This window comes from Phascolarctos cinereus, unplaced genomic scaffold, assembly GCF_003287225.1.
Source record: "Phascolarctos cinereus isolate Bilbo 61053 unplaced genomic scaffold, phaCin_HiC Scaffold_3;HRSCAF=262, whole genome shotgun sequence".
NCBI lineage: Eukaryota > Metazoa > Chordata > Mammalia > Diprotodontia > Phascolarctidae > Phascolarctos > Phascolarctos cinereus.
Window position 1 is genome coordinate 123,408,706 of NW_027555736.1, and position 20,107 is coordinate 123,428,812.

The window sequence follows — 20,107 nt, forward strand, 5'->3', positions numbered from 1 at the left end:
AGACCAAACTGGGGCTGAGTGTATAGGAGCCAAAGGGATTAGCCAGGTTGCCTGTGAATAATGCCATGCTCCTTCCTCCCAAGGCCATTTTCTTATTCTCTAACACTGATACCACAGTAGAATCCTCTTGTTCCTAAATGTAAGGGATTATACATACATGCTTTTGCAGGTGGCTACAGTAGTTAAACCACTGGTTTCCAGGAAGCCTGGTGTCCCCAGATGTTAGAGCCTTTTCCTCTAAACCAGGGGTTCTTGACTTGGGATCCACAGACCCCTTGTGGATAGATTTCAGGGAGTATCTGTGAACCTGGATGGGAAAACAAAATACAACTTTATTTCATCAACTTCTAACTGAAATTTAGAATTTCCTCCAATTATTTAAAGATATTATTCTGAAAAGGAGCTGAATCAGGAGTCTGGAGACCAGAGCTATGTTTCCAGTGCTGCCATTTAATCATGTGACCTTAGGCAAGTCATTTCACTCAACTTTTCTGGGGCTTGGCTCTGTCTGCTCAATGATGGGGTTGGAGGTTATTTTTAAGGTCTCTTCTAGCTCTGAAATATGATTCTATGTATCTGCACATGGATGCCATATCTAAACACTAGGAACGAGGAAACTAGCAGATTAGAATGAAAAACCGGTGTCATGTGGGCAAGAGTAAACAATGCTACGTTTTCTACCTCAGCAGGCTTTTCAGCAGATATTCAGGACCCTGTGGAGTCCCAAGAAAACAAGATTTTCTTTCCCCCTAAAAAAATAATTGAGGAGTAGTTAGGTGGCGAAGTGGACAGAGCACCGGCACTGAAGTCATGAGGACCCGAGTTCAAATGTGACCTCAGACACGTAACACTCACTAACTGTGTGACTCTGGGCAAGTCACTTACCCCCAACTGCCCTCACCAAAAAAAAAAAATTAATTTTGAATAATGCTAATAGGAAAACAAAATCTTACCAGGGGCTAGGAGAGTGTAAAAAGGACTGACTTTAAGACTTTTAAAAATTGTGTTATTACTTCATATTCAAATGTATAATATTTTATTCAGATATTAAAACATATTTGTGATCTTGATTCAGAAGCTCTCTCTAATAACACCAAAGGCAACCCATGCACGCTTGCTCCTTCTTTGGACCTCTTATCCACCCTTGAGAAAGTTTGTCAGAGACTTTGCCGAAGATCACCCAGTTACTAGTGGAGCACTCTGGCTATCTACCTGTCAGTTCTCATGTGATAAAAGCCCATCTTCTCTAAAACAAAAACTTGAGGTCTGATACAAAAGATTGGCCAACGGTTTAAAAAAAGTAACAAAAAAACTCTCCGGAGCGTCTGTGAAGTGTGAGCATGACTGCAGGTCTTTGGACCCTGCAGCCAGGATGTGCCTTTCTGACTTCAGAGATCTGGAGACAATCCCCTTTGTAAACCTGTGCTTAGTGGCCAGAACCCTATTTGTCGCTCTCTTTTTCTCAGTTCTATAGGTGGTCCACATTTTACTGAATGGAGCATACTAGTGAAGGCCCTCCAGCATGACACGTTTAGGAGAAAGGCCATGAGATCAGATCCAGACTGCCCCTCTTTCATCCTAGCACATCCTAGGATCTGTGAACTTTAAAAAAAATGGTAATATCACTGATTTCCTTTGTAATCCTAAGTATTTCATTTTAGGCATTTAAAAATATTTCAAGGACAGCTAGGTGGCGCAGTGGATAGAGCTCCAGCCTTGAAGTCAGGAGGACCTGAGTTCAAATATGCTCTCAGACACACAATACACAACACATACTAGCTGTGTGACCCTGGGCAAGTCACTTCACCCCAATTGCCTAGCAAAAAGCAAAAACAAACAAAAATATTTCAAGAAGGTTTCTATACTCTAAGAGGAGTCCAATGACACAAAATAGGTTGTTAAGAAGCCCTGTTGGGGGAGGCAGGAGCATGCAGCAGGAGTTTGTGGGGACTTGCCATACCTTAGGAAATCCTAGGGTTGTTTTTCTGGTTTGCTTTTTTTTTGGTTCAGCAATGGGGGTTAAGTGACTTGAAATCCTAGGTTTTTGAACTGCAAGAGACCTTCTCCTCTCCCTTCCCACACCTATTCCCCTCTCCCCAATAAGCAAGATTAATTCACCAGCAACAAGTAGACTCAAAAGAAAATTTTTATTTATTTATTTTCGAGGTGGGGAAGGGGGAACTTTACAAGAATTTTTAAGCCGATAACTAGAAAGGAAGATAAATAAAAGCTTGTTACAAAGTCAGTGTGCTGAGGCAAACTCCCAGAAGACACACTGGAAAAAAAAACCCAAAAACTTTACATTTTTTACTGCTTTTACTTTACAATAATTACAAATTAACATACAGCAAGTGGGTTTTAACCCATTTTTTTAATAGAATCTAGTAAGGTAAATGCTTATACAAGCATTACAAAAAAATAAACTGAAAGCAGAGGTATGAGGTGTATTACAGCTATCCTCTTGAACATTCGGTGGCGTATGCTAGTGCACTCCATATCAGTAAGAGAAAACAGGAAACCACAAGGCTAAACTTTAACCACAGACAAACTGAACTGGACATATCCCTTTGTCAGTGCTCAATAACCACCATTACATAGTTTTAAAAAAGGCAGAGAATAGTGGAAGTCACTACCACATAGCATCTTGGTATGGTGTACCTACCTATTACCACACAGTGCCTACCTATAACAAAAAGATTAAAATTGGGCCCAAGAGCTAGGAATGAAAGAATTTTATGCATTTTTAAGGCACAAATTGATGTAGGTGTTGGGCCTCTCTCTAGACAACCGTAAGTGGAAGATGATGGAAAATGCATTTTATGGGATGGTTTTCAGTATTCACTTTTCTATACAAGGCCTCTAATTTTTCTACAGCTAGAGAGGTTATCAGCCAGTTCAGTTTGCCTGTCCCTAAACTTAGCTACTTTGATAGGGAAAGAAGGAATCATGGCCTGTTGTTCTAGCAAGTGAAATAAGATCAGCACTTGGAAAAGTGTTTTTTTTTTTTAATTTAAAGGCAGCACATTGGGTTTTTTTTTAATTTTATAAACCTGGCCAGCAGGTGGAAGATTCCAGAGCTCTGGTTAACTAGGAATGTTACACTACATTAAAAAAACAAGACAAAAACCCTGAAACAAACACCTTACTATCCTTTCCGTGTACAAACATGAATCACAGCAAATGTGCAGCCTTTGAAATAACTCATTGAGAAATGGTGTATTTTATCAAATTCTACAACAGATTACAAAATGGCCCTGCTAATTAAAGAAACCTCATACCTCCCGCACTTACTATCACCCAACATCTTCCTTTATGTCAAAACAGTCTAATCTGAACGATTATTTATGTGTTTCCAGATTTCAAGGACTCCTAAGATTTAGAAGGTCAGGACCATACAGTCTGAAAAAACTATTTCTCACTGGCACAATGTATGGAATTTTGCCTTGGCGAAAATCTCTTTTTTGGAAGGTGGCTTTTTGTTACATAGGAATGCAGAAAGGTTACTGAAGCTCACTAGAGAATAAAATACAATTCTAAGAGTTTCTCCTTCCTCCAACCATTTGGTCTCCTCCTGTCATCTTTCCACCATGTGCTCTGCAGTATTATGGTTAGGTCTGGACTTGTCACCTTCATCTACTAGAAAAAGCAAAGTGTTTGGGGGATTAAAGATAGCTTTTTAGGGGGCCTAAGTGCCCCCTTCTCAATCTGACTGCCTTTCTCTTTGTTCACCTGTTTGATAGTTTCTGCTGTAACACACATTACAAATCCTTGGGAGGCAAGAGTAGGAATCAGAAGGGCCATTATCTAAAAGGAGATAGATACAAAGTACTTGTACAGGTAATAATACCAGGAGCAAAGAATGTGTTCGCAGATCATCAGTCTTAACTCTTAACTCGTTTGATGGGGCACTGATTTAATTTTAATAACAAACAAGAAATACCGGGCCTTTATACCTCTCTTTAATACTACACTGAACTCCTGAAAAGGATCACGGATTGGGGGCAGGGGAGAGGATACAGGGGTGGGGAGAAAGGACAGTTATCAAAGGGATAACTTGTCAGTGGTATTACCCCAAGACATGGAAGACAAAAGGTATATAGTTTAACCTCTTCTTTCCTTTGGACTCAAACAGTGAATGTTTTTTTGAGAATGACTCTGTCCCCACAAGCTCACCTCAGGGGCAGAGAGGAGTAAAAGTGTTGGCAATGTTGAATTGTCTGCAGCATTTCTGGCTTTGGCAGTTCCTAACCTCAATTTCAAAGAAAAAATGATTATAAATTTGATTGTCTCATAATCAAGCTACTGACAAGAGATTTTAAAGTGCATATGGCATTATAAACTGTGATAAAAATTACCGAGATGATAATTTAATATTTAACTGAACGTGAAACCTGATTCCATGAAATCCACTTGATTCTGGAAAACTAGGTAGGCACTATTATCTGTAAGGTCACTACCCCAAATACTCTGATAATCTGATAACCAATCCCCACTTCGGCATCTTTGCTTTGTCCTGGCAGGGAAGTATATCATCCTATACCAGGGGCAAGGAAAACTGCAGAACCCAAAAACCAAGTAACCATAAAAACTAAACCTTGTCACAGTACAGGAAGCCAGATGGCATCAGTCCAACTTCCCTCCATTTTTTAGTTACCAGGATCAGATCTCAAGGTGAATTTCACACCAAGTAAAAAGCATAAGCAGCAAGTTAATTCCCTAAACTCAGAGTGAAACTACACTGAGAGTTCCATTTCAAAGGGGCTAAGAGCTAACAAAGGCACACAGAAGTGGACATTCTGGAAAAGTGGACTTCCCTTAACACAGTAATTAGAATCATGCATAAGTTGGGTAGTTCTGGGTAAAGTGCAGGGGGACTAGCTACCTGTGTCCTGGTTCTAAATTTGTCTAATAAGAACCAAATCAGTGGTTTTAAGTTAAAAAAAAAGTCCCCATTTCCCAAATAAAAGAAATAAACAAAATATTACAACTTAATGGGGACTTTCAAATCAAACTAGATCAAATTGTGCAGCAATGTATAATTATTTAAATGTGTTTCTGTTTAGAACAGTCCGTTTGTGAAGAGAAATTTTATCAGTACTAACACTTTTTTCTCTTTTAAACCCAGATCTGCCTTGAGGAGTATGGGGGGGGGGGAAGAAGAGGCATACGGACAGCTTACTATACACATTTTGATACAGAGGAGCTATAGAAATGTCAATTTCATTTCAATATTGCACATACTGTAGTTGTATTTACATTGGGGCTGAAGCCGCCTAGCTGAGAACTGAGTTCTTTTCATTCTTCTGTCCTTCTAAGACCATGCTATCCTATTTATGGGAGATCAAGACACTGTGGGGCATGGGATGCTAAGGAAACGGCTGGACCCATTTAGCTAGCATGGAAAAAAAAAGTTCTGTAATAGTGGATTTGATACGGGTTACTTTGTTTCCACTTTGTAGGCGCTCAAAGTCTCCCCTTAACAAACATTCTTTAATCTAAGGGTGCATGGGGAATGCAGTAAGTACTCTGCTTTCTGTATTTTTGTTTTGGTGAATTCTTGCTGAAGAATCACAGAACAGATCTGATTTTATATCCCTGTGTCAGAAAGGTAGGAAAGCACAAGAAGGCAAAGGGAAGAAATAGAGTTAAGAGGTGGCAAGTTTCTTGAATTCTTAACCCAAGAAACGAGATAGTCCTTTTTCTCTTTGTCTAGAAATGAAGAAGGGAGAGATGGGAAGGGAGAAAAAAAGGAGTACAATTCTTTCCTTTTCCCTCTTCATTTTCATCTTCCAGAGTTACTCCGCCTTAAAGGCAGCCCCAGGTGAAAGATTTACTCATTTTAAGTAGCACACTGAGGAGTGAGAAGTGGTACCATCTCACTTTTTGCATTAGTGAGACAGAGTTCTAACCATTGGGATATTATGTATATCCTTAAAAAAAATAAAAATAAATAAAACTAAACTAAAATTTTTTTAAACCAGACTTCTTTCAAAAAAACAGAAAGATAAATATCTCCAATCTGCAAGGCCAGCTTGCAACTCATTAACAAGCACCAAGTAATAGTTTTGTTTAAAAAAGAAAAAGAAAAAAAAAGTACTTTCAAAGCCCCCATGCTCCTGATGGGAAATGGGTGTCAAGGACCTCACTTGAAGAACAGAATATTTTGCAGTCCTCCTGTACTGTGAGGACCACATACTGTATGTGAAGCCTTCAAAGGCTACTATTGTGGTTGATTTGGAGGGGGAAAAAAAAGAAAAAAAAAACAGCCAATGAGCTGTTCTCAAGGGAACAGCTAGTGGGAAAGCTTCAAGCAAACACAAATCAAAACATAGTAGAGAAAAAAAAAAGCATCAGGGATGATTACTTGCTCCAAAACAGTAAGGAGACAGTAGCCATTGAATTGTCCTCTACCTTCTTTTCCTTCTTTCTTTTTTGTTCTCAACAATTCAAAATCCACTAAGGTCTCCTGAAGAACTCTGCTCAACACTGAGTTCAGAAACCATATTTTTTCTTCGTTTTCTATCAGCCCCTTTCTTATCTTTATTCACGAAATGCCAAAACATGGGCTCACAAACGCCAATGTGTCTGTCCTCACTTCCTGAGCCTGGAGCTCTTTGGTAGCCAGCTGATACTTGTGGCATGGGGCTGGGAGATGAATACATACAGCTGGACCACAGTACAGGTGATGCCTATCTTTGATGCTAATACGCTTCACTGGAAAAGTCAGGCTTAGAGAGCAAGGGAGTGGCTGCCGGTTTTGAATGCTGCCACGACACTCTTTTGGAGCAAAGGACTGTCATCCAGTCCAGTAAAACTTACTAGGATCAGGAACATTAGTTACTTCACATGGAAGGTTCTCAGGAATAGTTCCAGGAGATGTCAACCAGATTTGGTTAATCAGTGACAAACAAACAAATGTCTTCTTGCTCAGAAAATAAAAGCTGACACAGGATGTGTTCCCTTGGTAGGTGATAACTATGTGCCATCTGTGCAGACAAACATTTTGGAAAGCCAACTGATGAGTTTTCATTTTTCTAAGCCCCTCTGGAATATAAGGATAGAGGTGAATACCATCCTTTGGGGATCCCAGCAAACCGTCAATATCCAGGTGCTGCACAATACACCCAATTACAAATATAAGGCTTTCTTTCCATACCATAATCAGATCTCCCTCCTAAAATGAAGAAATACAGGCAAAACAGGAAGGAAGAGTGCAAGGAATGGGGAGAAAGGGCAACCAAAGGGTGAGATATTTAATATCTACATGCTACCTGATAATCATCAGGTATCTTCCTTTTGGGCTGAGCTAAGCTAACCCAACTTCTCTCTACATGCTACGCGCAACTCTACAGATATATGTGTATACACATGAAATCCGTACATGTGTACATACATACAGGTCACACTGCAAGGACTGAATGGCATGCTGTTTTTTAGCTGTCATCTCCTGATAAAACAAATTTGGAGACATGTATGCTTTCATACTTTTAACATCCAAGGAAGGATTTTGTGACCTGGTAAACCCTCCTACACACACTAGGGCTGGTGATAGCTGTTTACATCCTGAGCCGAGTACTGCCCACCCCCTTCACCCTCAAGCCCTTGGTATTCAACAAGTCACAGATTGGGTCCCCCTCCCTGCCCCAATACTCAATTTAATTATTTCCATCAAATCCAGGATCCAGGAGAGCACTGTCATGTGTTTCTTAACAACAAAGAGAAGGAAAGTTCCCGTCGTGTAAAGCTCATGTGCTAACAGTGGAGAAGGCAGAGCTGGTGATGATGGTGTCAGATTCTAATAGTTTCTATCTTGGTAGAACAAAAAATTCAACCATCAACAGAAAATCTCTTCACCTTCTGCTGGTGCTTCAGGTGAATGGCCATCTGGAAAAAGGACACCCAGAAGAAAAGGAAAATTAATTGAAAGGGAAAAGGAGGAAAAAAAATCTAAAAATTTGCTTCTATTCATCACTACTACACTAAAATATCTTATTAATACAAGTATCTGAATGTAGTTAATTTTGTATTTTTAAAAAATGAGAAGTACACACCTGTATTACCCATCACCCCTTTCCTATTTCATAAATATAGTTCCTGGAAAGAGCCTTATTGGGGACCTTTCTCTGGTCTAATGCAGTTTCTCACAAAAGCAACATCCTTCACCACTTACTACTTCTTAATTTTTGCGAAAACTAGGGTGTGTGTGTGTATGAAAACCAAAAGACATCAGCAACACACAAAGTGTGAAGAATCAAAATCACCCAGGCATTCCCTTCTCTCCTCGCCTGTCTTCCCCCAACAAAGGAGAAAAGAATTCCCCTTTTTAGGACCTCTGGAGCAGAACTGTCCTTCTTTTTGACACCCTCCCCCGTGTTTATTACATGTACATACATTTTGGAACTTTATTATATTGTCAGTTAAACTGCTATATGTATGTATATATGTAATTCTTATCTCTCCAACTGAACTCTAAGGCCCCTGAGGGTAAATAGAATACACTGTACCTCTGAATCTCCTACAGTGTTTATGCTCACTTTTGGGCACACACAGCAGATGCTCAGGAACTCTTGTAAAATTTAAACACCCAGTTGAGATCTCCAATGACCTCTGAGTTTAGGAGACCACATTATGGACTTGGAGGACAGTATAACAACAGAAAGCAAACTGTCTCCTTGCTTTCTTCCTCTGATTCAACCAATCAAAAAAGAAAAATCAAGGAGAGATTTTTACTATCAAAAAGACTCAGGGAGTTTTGGTTCTTTTCTGACTTACCACCTGGCTGAGAACGGCCTCCCTTGCTCTTCTTCTTCTTCTCCTTCTTTTCCTTTGGCTTTGCTAAACCAAAGAGGCGTGTGGAGGCAGAGGTGGAGACCGGGATTTGGCTCTGCCCCTCTGATACTTTACTTGCCTGGCTGGTGGAGCTGAGTAAGTGGAACGGACCTTTGTCTTTATGTGTCCGGGAGATGCTGTTCCTTTTGGGGGATATAGAAAGTTCTGAGTCCAAAGACCCTGATTGTGATATGGAAGATGCTGTTAGCTGGGAAGGTTCTTCAGGATTGGGGAAGAAGGCTGGGATCCGCATCAATTTACTGTGTTGATGTGAAACCTGCACATGGCAAATAATATTTTTTTAAATTTATTTTGATGTATCAACAATCATTTCCATAAGCTTTTGAGTTTTAAATTTTTCTCCCGCTCCCTCTCCAAGCTGGTGTGCAATCTGATATAGGCTATACATATACATTCCTACTAAACACATTTTCACATTAGTGAAATAGTAATATTTTTATACTAACATTCTGTCTAAGATAATCTTACAGGGACTTCAAGGACAAATGACAAAGCCTCACATTAAGTTAATCTAAAAATGGAGTTTTATTGATAGTATACTAATACTGGGTTCATGTGTAAAAGGAACTCCCAGTAAGAAAACTCCATCTACCAATGAAGCAGCTGGTAGCACAGTGGATAGGGCACCAGGCCCAGAATCAGGAAAACCTGAGTTCAAATCTGGCTTCAGATAACTCATCTGTAAAATGGGGATAATAGCCTTTTACCTCCTAGGGTTGTTACGAGGATCCAAGTGCCTGGCACATAAGTACTATATAATGTTAGCAATTATTTTTATTCACAGTTTTGCAACTTAAGAGTTTTGTGGAGCACTTGAAGTTATGTGATTTGCCCAGGAGCACAGAGATAGTACATTTTATAGTCAGGACTTGAACCCAGTGCAATACTTTCTCATACAAAAAGAATAAGCATAATCCCCAAATCCCCACTCTGGACTGCTTTTGGGAAATAAGGCTAGACATATGCATTGCTAATGCCTAGGCAAACAACTTGGCCCAGGTTACTGCCTGGTTCTAGGTAGACCACAAATGTAAGGGAGCTGGTAGAGTTTTCTACTGAAACTGGTAAAGGAAGTTGGATGTCCCACGCTAGGGTGAAGACACCATCACTGCCTTTGATTTCTCCCATTACAAAGTCAGATAAATCCAAACATAGGGGTTGGTGTAGAATTCCTTTGGAGTTGAGGGACCGTCATCAGTGAATTTGGCTGTCTTAAAAGGTGTGATCCTCCTCTAGGTGAAGGGACTGATCTAAGTCACCTGTATCACCATCTATGAAATGCTTGTTAGCTACATGATTAAAAGAAAATCACAAAACAGAGCTAATATAAGCCACATTCATCCACTCCCAGCTATCTGCTCCTCTATTAACCTTTGTGAAAAGGTTAGAAATCCATTGTTATTTTTCATAACAATGATGTACATTTAAGGCTAGTTGAACAAACAGTCTGGCTCGCTTGTTTAAGCAAGGCACTAATTTATGACCAGGCAAGTAAAACAATTTAATTTCATGGTGAAAGGTGGTAGGTTGTCAATCTGAAAACCGACTTACAGACAAGGCTGTAGATAAATAAAGAGAATAGGAAGGCTCATTGCCTGGGTAGTGGCATCAGTCAAGAGTGCCCAGAGTATGATCTAGAATTTAATCTCTTGCCTAGAGTTTTCTTAATATTAAGGGTAACGCCAAGGGTTTTTTTGGTTTGTTTTCACTTATGGTGGCAAAAAAACATGCAAATACATAAAATACATTTAATTTGTACCTTCTCTGTTGCCACTAGAATTCTCCTTGATATAATACTAATAATGGTATTAGGATTAAGGTAGAGTTGCAAAACATAGCAAAGAAAACAACGTGGAAAGGTTCCATGACCCCAAAACATTTGGAAACCCCTGTACTTAGCCACAATAGCTTTTTTTTTAGAGCCATTTACTGGTTTGTGTTTTCTAATGTATTTGGAGGCCAGAACCATTAGTCAAACCAAATGGCCACATGAAATTGGATCTAACAAACCTGTAAACCTGCAAATGAATGTGCTCTCCTCAATCCCCACGTGGACCGCAAAGAGAAGATTCTAGGACAATTTAGGAATAATTTCAGAAGAACAAACCTTTTGTGGAGACCAAAGTTTCTAAATAATTAGAAACCTTTCCACCAATACAACAAAGACAGAAAAGAGGATTGAACTGGTTTGTTAATAGCCAATTAGTAGCAAAGCAGGAGTAAGAATCAAGGAAATAGTGGTTTTTTTTTTCCTACTCTACCTTCCCACATCAATATGCATATTCCTGCTCACTCCTCCTTCCTGAAACAAACCTTAGCCTATTTCTGGGTCACCCAGTCACTTTAACAATTTTCTATCATTCATATTCATGATACAACTATAATTTATGTGTTTCTGTGTATTTTCTCTTCCCCACTGGGTGATATGCTACCCAAAGGATAAGGAGCATGTCTTATTTCCTCTGCAGTCCTTTTACTTAGTAAAGTGCCTGGAACATGATGAGATTGATCTAGAAATAATTTGAACTAATTTTTTAAAAAACTTGCCATACTTAAATGAAAGTTTTATTGATGGTCTTTATTTTTATGGTCACTTTCCCATAAATTCTCTCCCCCAACTCCTCTCTTGTAATAAAAACCAACTAACAGAGTGACCACACAACACTTTATGTGACACTTGCCATCCACAATCCTGCCCCTCTCCAGTGAGAAGAAGGAAGGGTGTTTTATCACCTGGTCTCTGGAAACAAGTTTGCTATAACCTCAGTTTTGGCAGAAATGTTGCTGCTACTTTAGTCTGAGCTGATGTCTGGTAAGGAGGCATAAAACAAAATGGAAACCCTTCTTTATGCAGGAAGTAAAACTTATCAGATTTCCAGTCATTCCTTACAACAACAAAAATGGTCTATGACATCATGATTTTAAAAAAAAAGAAAAGGAAACTTCATTTTAATTGTTTTCTTTCTGTGAAATGCAGATGCTTTTCAAAATCACGACTTCATAGGTTTATTATAGTATGTAGCCAAGAAGAGAAAAGGAAGGCTTAGTTCTGGTGCTTTCAGCATCTAAGGGGAACCCTGGATTACCTGATTAGCATCATGCTCCGCCTGCCTTTGGGTTAATCTCTCCATCTCTCTCTTCACTTGCTCTTGTTCCTTCTCGAGCTGCTTCTGGGCGGCTCGGAGCCGCTCCAGGTCAGACTGATATGCTGCTTTCTTCTGCTGGAGCTCTTCTCGGTCCTTGTCCAGGTCCTGCTGCCCCCGTTGGACTTTCTCCTCCCATTGGGTCAACCGTGTTTCCCGCTCCATCAGCTCTTTCTCTCGGGCCTCCCATTCTTTCTCCCGCCTGCGTTTCTCCTCCAGGTGCTGAGCCTGTTGCTTCTGCAGACTGGCCAGATCCTGTCGCTGCTTTTCTAGGCTCCTCTGCTTTTCTTGCTCAATCAGAGAGTTCGGTCTGGAGGAGCTCCGGGTTATTGCCCTCTCACTGAGCATCAACTTTTGGTCCTCAATGTAGCTATCCTGCTGTAACACCACACCCTGGAAGGGAGAGGGAGAAAAATGAAATTATCCTGATTTGATGTCATGGTTTATTTGGTTTTCAGTTTTTTGTTGTCCACCTACCCATTACATCCATCTCTTTCAGTGTCTGCCTGTTAAGACTATATATTATAAATCCCCAGATTAGTATTAAGTTGGCACTGTGAATTTTCTTTCCATGCCATCACCTTTGGCAATAATTGTATGGGTGTATACATGCCTTGTTGGGACAGGGAATTCATAGGGAGCACCAAACCACACTAAAGAACAAACCTGCATGAAATTCTTCTGTTATCTTGTTAAATTTCTCATGAACTGGTTCAGGTCACAGACATTATTTGGGAGTAGGAATTAGTAGTAACAGAAGACCAGAGTGAATGGAAACCCTAGTTTTTGTTTTTTTTTTCCTGTGTATACACTCTTAGAGGCAGCATTTAATAGTGCCTATTTTAGAGGAACCCTTCCCCCAACCATGTTAATGTGTAAAACTAGACACAAGGCATACATACAGCATATATCAATTTGAAGATAATATCAAGTAATTCCCAGGCTGAAATTAATATCTAATTTCCATCATTAAATGTAGGTTTCTATCACACAGACTTTTACGAATGTCATCCCTGAGTGTCCATAGCCTCCCAGTGAGGGTATATTTTTCATTACAGTTGATTTATTTTCTTCCACTCCTTTTTGCCATTTGATGATGCTCAGTCTTCAGTACCATTTTCCAGGTAATTAACACTACTTACCTGCTTCAAAGCTGCTAAACTGAGTTTAAGTACTAAGCAAGCAATAAACCCAATCCTAAAGCAAAACTACAAAGCAATTAATAATACATGGGATGAACTGCAAATAAGGTACCTACCTGCAGAGTGCTAAGAAGTTCATGGAGATGAACAATACTCTGGATAACTTGCTGCAGGGAAGACAGACAAACACCAGAAACACTGACTTTAGGAATTTCCCAGATCTCAGAATTCACCATGATACTGTGGTTATTTAATGAGAAAATCATGTCTTTAAAATATCACATAGTGCCTCTACATTTTGTGAAATCTCCTCAGTTCTCGAACATTAATCTTAATACAGATTTATTTTTCCTGGGAACCTACTTTCCATCTTTTATTTGACCTCACAACAGTTACTTGTGGGTGACTAATTTCTCCTAGTTCAAATCATTTTATAATAGAGAGTTCTACTATCATGTGTATTTCAAAAAATGTGAATTTATTTCAACACAATTGATATATCAAAGCACATTTTGGGTATAATATGATTCTGAGGTTACCTCTGCTCAATGCCTTCCTTCAGAGCCATCACAAAGTCACAAGTTACATCTTTTCTGACACCACTTCTAAAAGAAAATTTCAGGTCTTTTTCAAAGTAAAGAGCTGTATTTATTGTATATCTTCTTGTGTAGTAAGACCTATGAGTAAAGGTTGACACCCCCTCACCCTTCCATGACCCCAAGTTGTTGCTGCCTGCCCAACTTGCTTGTATAGCTGAAAGGGTGGGCCAGGCAGCAGCCTGGTCAGTATTTATTGTAGTACTGTAGTATTTATGTATTATTTTTTCATCATTTAACATGTATCAAACTGTGCTATTTTTTATAAGATTCTTATCTTTTTTAAAAAAAATGGCACTCACAAAGTTTTTGAGCATTGTTCCCCATAAACTCTGTGGTTTTTATTGCACCATTTTGTATAGAGAGATGATTCCTGGGAATGCCCTGTTAGAGTAGAACTTCCTGTATGTAGCTTACTCCTTAACTGCCCAGTAAATACATCCTGTACTTCTGTGTCTTATCTCAGTTGTATCAAATGAGGGTAAGAAGACAGGCTGAAGAGAAGTTCTGTCGCTAGCAGTCAGTCCCTCAGGTAGTGAGTATAAGTGACCTAGGTACTCCAGTGTTCATTCCATTTTGAAATAAAATATTTATGAGAGTTCTTCCTTCAGGCCACTGTAGTTTTTATATCTTTGTGGAGCTAAGCAATCAGCTACAGTACTACTTACTGAGGAAAAGCCCATTTTTAAAAATGTGGGTTCACAAAATAAAAAACTCATCAAGTATTCAAGTATGACATACTTTATGTACTTGAAACACACAGGATACTCCTCAAAAGCAAGCACATTCATGTGATGTACTGGGAAGAGCACTGAAGTTACAGAAAGCAGAACTGAATTGGAATCCCAGCTCTGTCACTTACTTTGTGGTGACTTTGGGCAAGTCAAATAACCTCTCTAGGCTTTAGTTCCTTCATCTGTACAAATGAAGAGGTTGAACTGGGTGCTCTCCAAAGCTCTCCTCTGCACCCCTCTCCAGCTCTAAATCCTATAAAATATATCTCTTAATACTATGCTGCTTCTCTTGAGAGTCAAATATTTATATGGAAAAATCAAGTCTGTAGAGTAAGAACACACACCTGCAAGGACTTCCATTGCCCTGAAGGATGGAGAAAGCTTGGATCTTAAGAGATTGTGATTAACCACGATGAAAAGGAATAGTATCCAAATAAGAATGCTTACCTGAGAGAAAATGGGGCTGCTTCACGTTTTAAAATATATGATTAATGAAAAAGGAGCACTAAAATAACTCTTGCTTACTTTCCCCTTTTCCCCCTTCAACATACACACAAACCTAAACTTTTTTTTTGGCAGGATAAAAAGTTTAATTTAATTCAAATTCTCAGTATCTCAGATTTTCATAAATAGCAGGTTTGTGATCTAGCCTTTGGTCTGAGGAAAAAACATTAAGTAAACTTCATATCCTTGTTACTTAAGAAGATCTAATAATAAGTAACTGGCCTCTCTAGAACAGAGCTACCATTTTTTACGTTGGCTTCACACTAGATGCCAGTGCGGTATTGCTGGGATTCTAGGCTGAAGATAGGGAATGGGTTGGTACAAAAAGGGTAAAGTAAAATTAATTTACAGAAAGACTACTTACATGCTACAAATTCAAGAATTATAGCCGTGAATGTGTATTTAAACATCGCAAATAAAACAAATGGAAAAAAAAAGGATTTTTTTTTTACATAACAGAAAAAATGTATCCTGCTTCTAAAAAAAAATCAGAATATCCTTACCTCACTGTTTCTTTTCAATACAAATACCACGTTAGCATTTCCACCCTATAAAAATATAAGAAAACAGAACAAAATGTACTTTTTCAATGAAGAGATAAGTTAAAAAAATCATAATCATATTTTAAGGCTAATCAGATGACAGCTTTCTTAAAATTTTACTTTTGGCAAAGAAAAAATTACTGTTGTCTCTGTATGTGGAAAATACTTTCTATTTAGAAGAAAATCTGGTATCACATTGAAGTTGATTGAAACTGATCTGCAATACTGAGAAGTAAAGGCTGCCACAGAAGATTTTAAATGTTCCTCTTCTTGATACACAGGTTCCGAGCAAAAACACAGGGCTTGGTATGGCTATCATTTGTGCCAAAACAGAAAAATGAGGTGACCAATAAAATTATTTAAAAGTTGAGAGTACTCAAAATGTTACTCTTAAAAAAGGATTATTATTATGGTAAAAATAACTACAGCTTTTAAAACCCATCATTTCAAGGGGCAAAAGTCAAGGAAGAAATATAGTTTCATTACAGAGGAATACCTTTTTTAGACCACTGTCTGATTCTGTCCTCCGAAGATCTTGGCCATCATCTCCATCTTCCTTTTCACCACCACCTTAATAAATAAATAGAAATTACTAACGAGGGAAATGAACTTGCTAATCCACAATAGAATGTAGAACATATCATAATAGAACTTTATTGATAACATATAAGGAAAACCATTTAACGAAAGGTGGACAATTTTAACCCTATTCTTCCTAAAGTCGATTAACTGGAAGAATGAAATTGGGAAATATATAAAATATTAGCTCTTCCCCTCTAGCCTCTTCTAGGCAGGAGACCTCCAAAAAATTCCTTTTATTCTAGTAAATCCTTTTATCCTTTCAGGTAGGACCCTGACAAGAAGTACTAATTACAGTTAGGGGTGGAGAGAGGGCAAGGGAAAGAAAATAGTTTTTTTTTAAACTTAGATACCTTTGTAGATGTAAATATAATTCCCAAATATTCATGGTTCTCTCATCAGGTTGAAGTCTGAGCACCTTACTCTTCCCTCTGTTACTCTTTAACTTACTATTTTAAAATGAGGCATCTCCTTCACTAATAAGTGTGCCATTTGCTTTAGAAATATAAGAAGCTACATCCCCCAAAGGTGCATACCCCTTAAGGTAGCAAAAATCATGTTGGCTTTAGTATACTTTGCAAATGACATGATATGAAGTACTGATATAAGTAGGCAGACTACTTCCTCTTTGATAGGTTTATGGCTTGAATCAAATCAGTGACGCTCTCTATATTTTTTTGTGCAAAGGAACAAAAAAGATGGGAGTCTCTCAGGAGAGAAGAGTCCCAACAATATCCAGGAGCTGGCAAATACTTCCAATCACATGCATCTTTGCAGCATTCCTAAAATCCAATCAATGGCTCTGTCATTATCTACTCTCAGTAAATACATATTTCTCCCCAAAGCCACAGATGATAGGGATGAGGTGAACTGGAAAGTATGTATCTTTTTGAGGTCAAGATAGTAATGTGATTGGTGGAAGTTGAAGAGAAGCAGGGAGGTGGAAGAGGTAGGAGGCAGGGGAGAGAGAAGAAGGGAGAGCGAAAAAGAGAAAGAGAGAGAGAGAGCAGAGAGAGAGAGGAGAGAAGAGGGGGAGGGAGGGAGAAAGAGAGAGATGGGTCAGGACAAAGTTAAGGGAATAGTTTTCATATACTAATCTCTGTCATCTAATCTGCATAAAATTCAGATGCCAGAGATTTTAATTCATTATTAAGACCAAGATAAAAAGTGTGAGGGGAAGACACAACACAGAAATGAAAACCCACTTAATCCAAAGGATACATATGGGGATAAGTCCATATGCACAGACATACATGTATACTCTGTGGCTCTTTCCAGCACACACATGTACATACATACACATCCATATAGGCAGTCCCCAACTTATGACCTGGTTGTGTTCCAAAATTTTCATTTGTAATTCAGCTGTTTTTAACTCAGAACACGTTTTCTCACAGACACAATGTTGAAGATTGTGGTCAGTTTCCCAGGCTAGCCCACAAAATCCTATTTAACCCATAATGTAGCTAAACTATAGTGCTAATATAGTACTAGCCTGAATTCTGGGTCCTGGGAGCAGAGGGCCATGACAGTACGTTAGGAGGAGAAGTGTTTCCTCCCCCTTTCTTGGGTGCAGGACTGGCCCTAGGCAAAATTTTGAAATAGGCGAAGTTTGTTTTTGGCACCCTCCCATATCCCTTTCTATATACCCTCTCCCATCTCTTAAATGTCCCTCTCTCCTCAGGCTCCCAATGTTCAAATGCTGCCTTAAGGCTCCCACTGTGGAATTTCCCCACCTCCCCAGGTCTGCCCCACAAAGCACTCTATTGCTCAAAACTTTCTACCTTCCTTCTTCCCCAAATTGCAACTTCTGTTCCTTCAGTGTTAACTAAGTAGGAGCTAGAAAGAAAACAGCTGGATCAAACTAATTTATGCTAATATGTGAGTAAATGACCACCCCACCCCTCCTAATCAGAAATTTGTTCACCCAAATAAATATCTTTAATTGACAGAATTTCCACTTCTTGTAGTAAAGAAAAATGAAAGAATATATAAGGCACTTTGTGGTGGAAAGGTCACCCATTCTGCCAAGGAGAGAGTACCAGATCAGCAACTGTAAACTGCACCAGTTTTAATAGCTTTTCACCTTTTTCTGCTTCTGAGTTCTGGGTAGTATATTATGTTCTTTACAAACATCAAGACTTTTGTTCCCCTGTCACTAATAATAGGGGATCCGGTCATGGGAAGGGAGCTATGGATGTAGAACAGGGCCCATTCCAACTGGTATGAATTAGGTGTGTACCAGGTGGGGGACTGCCTGTATAGGAACACAAACTCAAACACACCTACCTTTTGAGGCATTCATCTGGTGGCTGTCAAACCCTCCAAAGGTTTCTGCTCTCCGAGGTAAAGAAACTGGGCCAACTATTCCTCCTTCTTGCTCTGAGGTGCTGCTGATGGACTGTCCAAGTGTGCCCCCAAGGCTGCCACTCACCAGGCCTTGTAGCATCTCCACTAAAAAATGAAAAAGGACATGATAAATTTCATCACCGGTAGAGAAAAAAGTAAAACCATGGTAACTAATGAAGACAAGTGGCATAAAGAAGGGTCTAAAAGAGGGGGTTAAGCAGACTATTTTTCTGCTCATACTTGGACAATCTGCAGGACATGCTATTCCTATCTCCACACTTTCTCCATCCTCCACACCTGAATGAACTCCCTTTACAATTCTGCCTCTTAGAATTTCTTTTTTCCTTTCAGACTCAGTTCAAATGCTACCTCTGCATCATGATCCTAAACCTGGGGTCCATGAATAGATTAGTGGAGAGTTTTCAGGGGTAGATGAACTTGAATGGGAAAGAATAACATCTTCATTTTTAATAACTTCTAACTGAAACTTAGCATTTCCTTCAATTATGAATTTAAGTAATAAACCAGACAAGTATTAGACTTTACCAGATTAACAAGGGGTTCCATAATACAAAGTTAAGAACTCTCGCTCTATATAAAGCCTGCTAGCATCCTCCCTACCAAAATCACTTTCTATTCTGCAAATGCATACATACACATGCATGTATATGTATATATACACACATTTATGTATCTGTATCCATACCTGTCTGTTGATATATATGGTATCTGGCACAGAGTAGGTAGCTAAAAAAAACTTAGAGATTGATCTCTGGTCTAATTTAAAAATAACCTCAGAAATCTGTGATGGAGTACAGAATGTAACGTAAGCCATATAAGTCAATGCAAGAGAGAATGGAGGGAGGAAGAGAGAATGAGTGTCAGTTACCTACCTTCATTTATTGCACTTTTCATGATGGGCCCTCCTTTTGGAACCTCTTCAGTGTTGGACCTGAATAGTACCCTGGAGCCATGAGTCGGTGAACTGTCCTCTGATAAGGGTGTACTGCAGTCTGTCATGTCTCGGAAAATCATCTCCTTTTCCTCCAACAGAGTTAAGATCTGCTGATCTTTCTGTTGGAGTTGCTCTGAAGGATGGACAAAGGGACCAATTCTGAGTAAAACCCATATTTTGAAAACTGAAGTTTATTTGAGATGTGAGTGCCACCTGGTGGTACTTTATGAAAAAAGAATGGACCAGTCAGGAACCTTAACCTATTCTTGAGCAACCAGGTCATCTTCAGTTACATGAACCAGTTAAGGCTGGAAGTCCATCCAGACAGGTAACGTAAGACCTCCCAGTTTTTCTTACATAAGCATAAGTCTTTGACTATAGCCTTAGACAAAAACAGATATACTGCACAGGTCTTTAGTATTTATTTATTTATTTGTTTGTTATTTTTTTTACATCTCTTATTTTCTGATTAAAACAGGACAGTTTTGTCTAAAACATGTCTATGTGGGGATTGTCATAAACAGTGCTTGGATCTGTTTGGCTCTGTACCCAATTTCCATCTGAAGCATCATTCAAAGTCACTCAGGATACTGGGTGCCAATGTATAATCCTAGAACTGGCAGTAAAATACAAGTGATTCTAACAGGACTTTTATTCCCCCAAAAGCTTGCTCATTCTGGGTCTCTTGTGAGCCATCAATCTTGGCTAAGCTC

The 20,107-nt window shown here is 39.1% G+C and overlaps 1 protein-coding gene across 13 annotated transcripts in view; it reads right to left on the reverse strand.

The window, feature by feature from the left end:
- Positions 1-2,128: 2,128 nt before the first annotated feature.
- Positions 2,129-20,107, reverse strand: part of AKAP13 (A-kinase anchoring protein 13) — a 388,825-nt gene continuing 370,846 nt past the window's right edge. For 12 of the 13 annotated variants that reach the window (XM_020964547.2, XM_020964586.2, XM_020964537.2 and 9 more), the window contains 8 exons: positions 19,333-19,527; positions 18,380-18,544; positions 16,008-16,081; positions 15,473-15,517; positions 13,252-13,302; positions 11,937-12,386; positions 8,773-9,106; positions 2,129-7,884 (listed from right to left, as the gene is read on the reverse strand). In XM_020964547.2, coding sequence (XP_020820206.1) covers positions 7,835-7,884; positions 8,773-9,106; positions 11,937-12,386; positions 13,252-13,302; positions 15,473-15,517; positions 16,008-16,081; positions 18,380-18,544; positions 19,333-19,527 — 1,364 coding nt within the window. In that variant the 3' untranslated portion in view covers positions 2,129-7,834. Of the gene's footprint in view, positions 7,885-8,772; positions 9,107-11,936; positions 12,387-13,251; positions 13,303-15,472; positions 15,518-16,007; positions 16,082-17,585; positions 17,675-18,379; positions 18,545-19,332; positions 19,528-20,107 lie in introns of those variants that run through there. The other variant, XR_002320358.2, reaches the window with a different exon arrangement.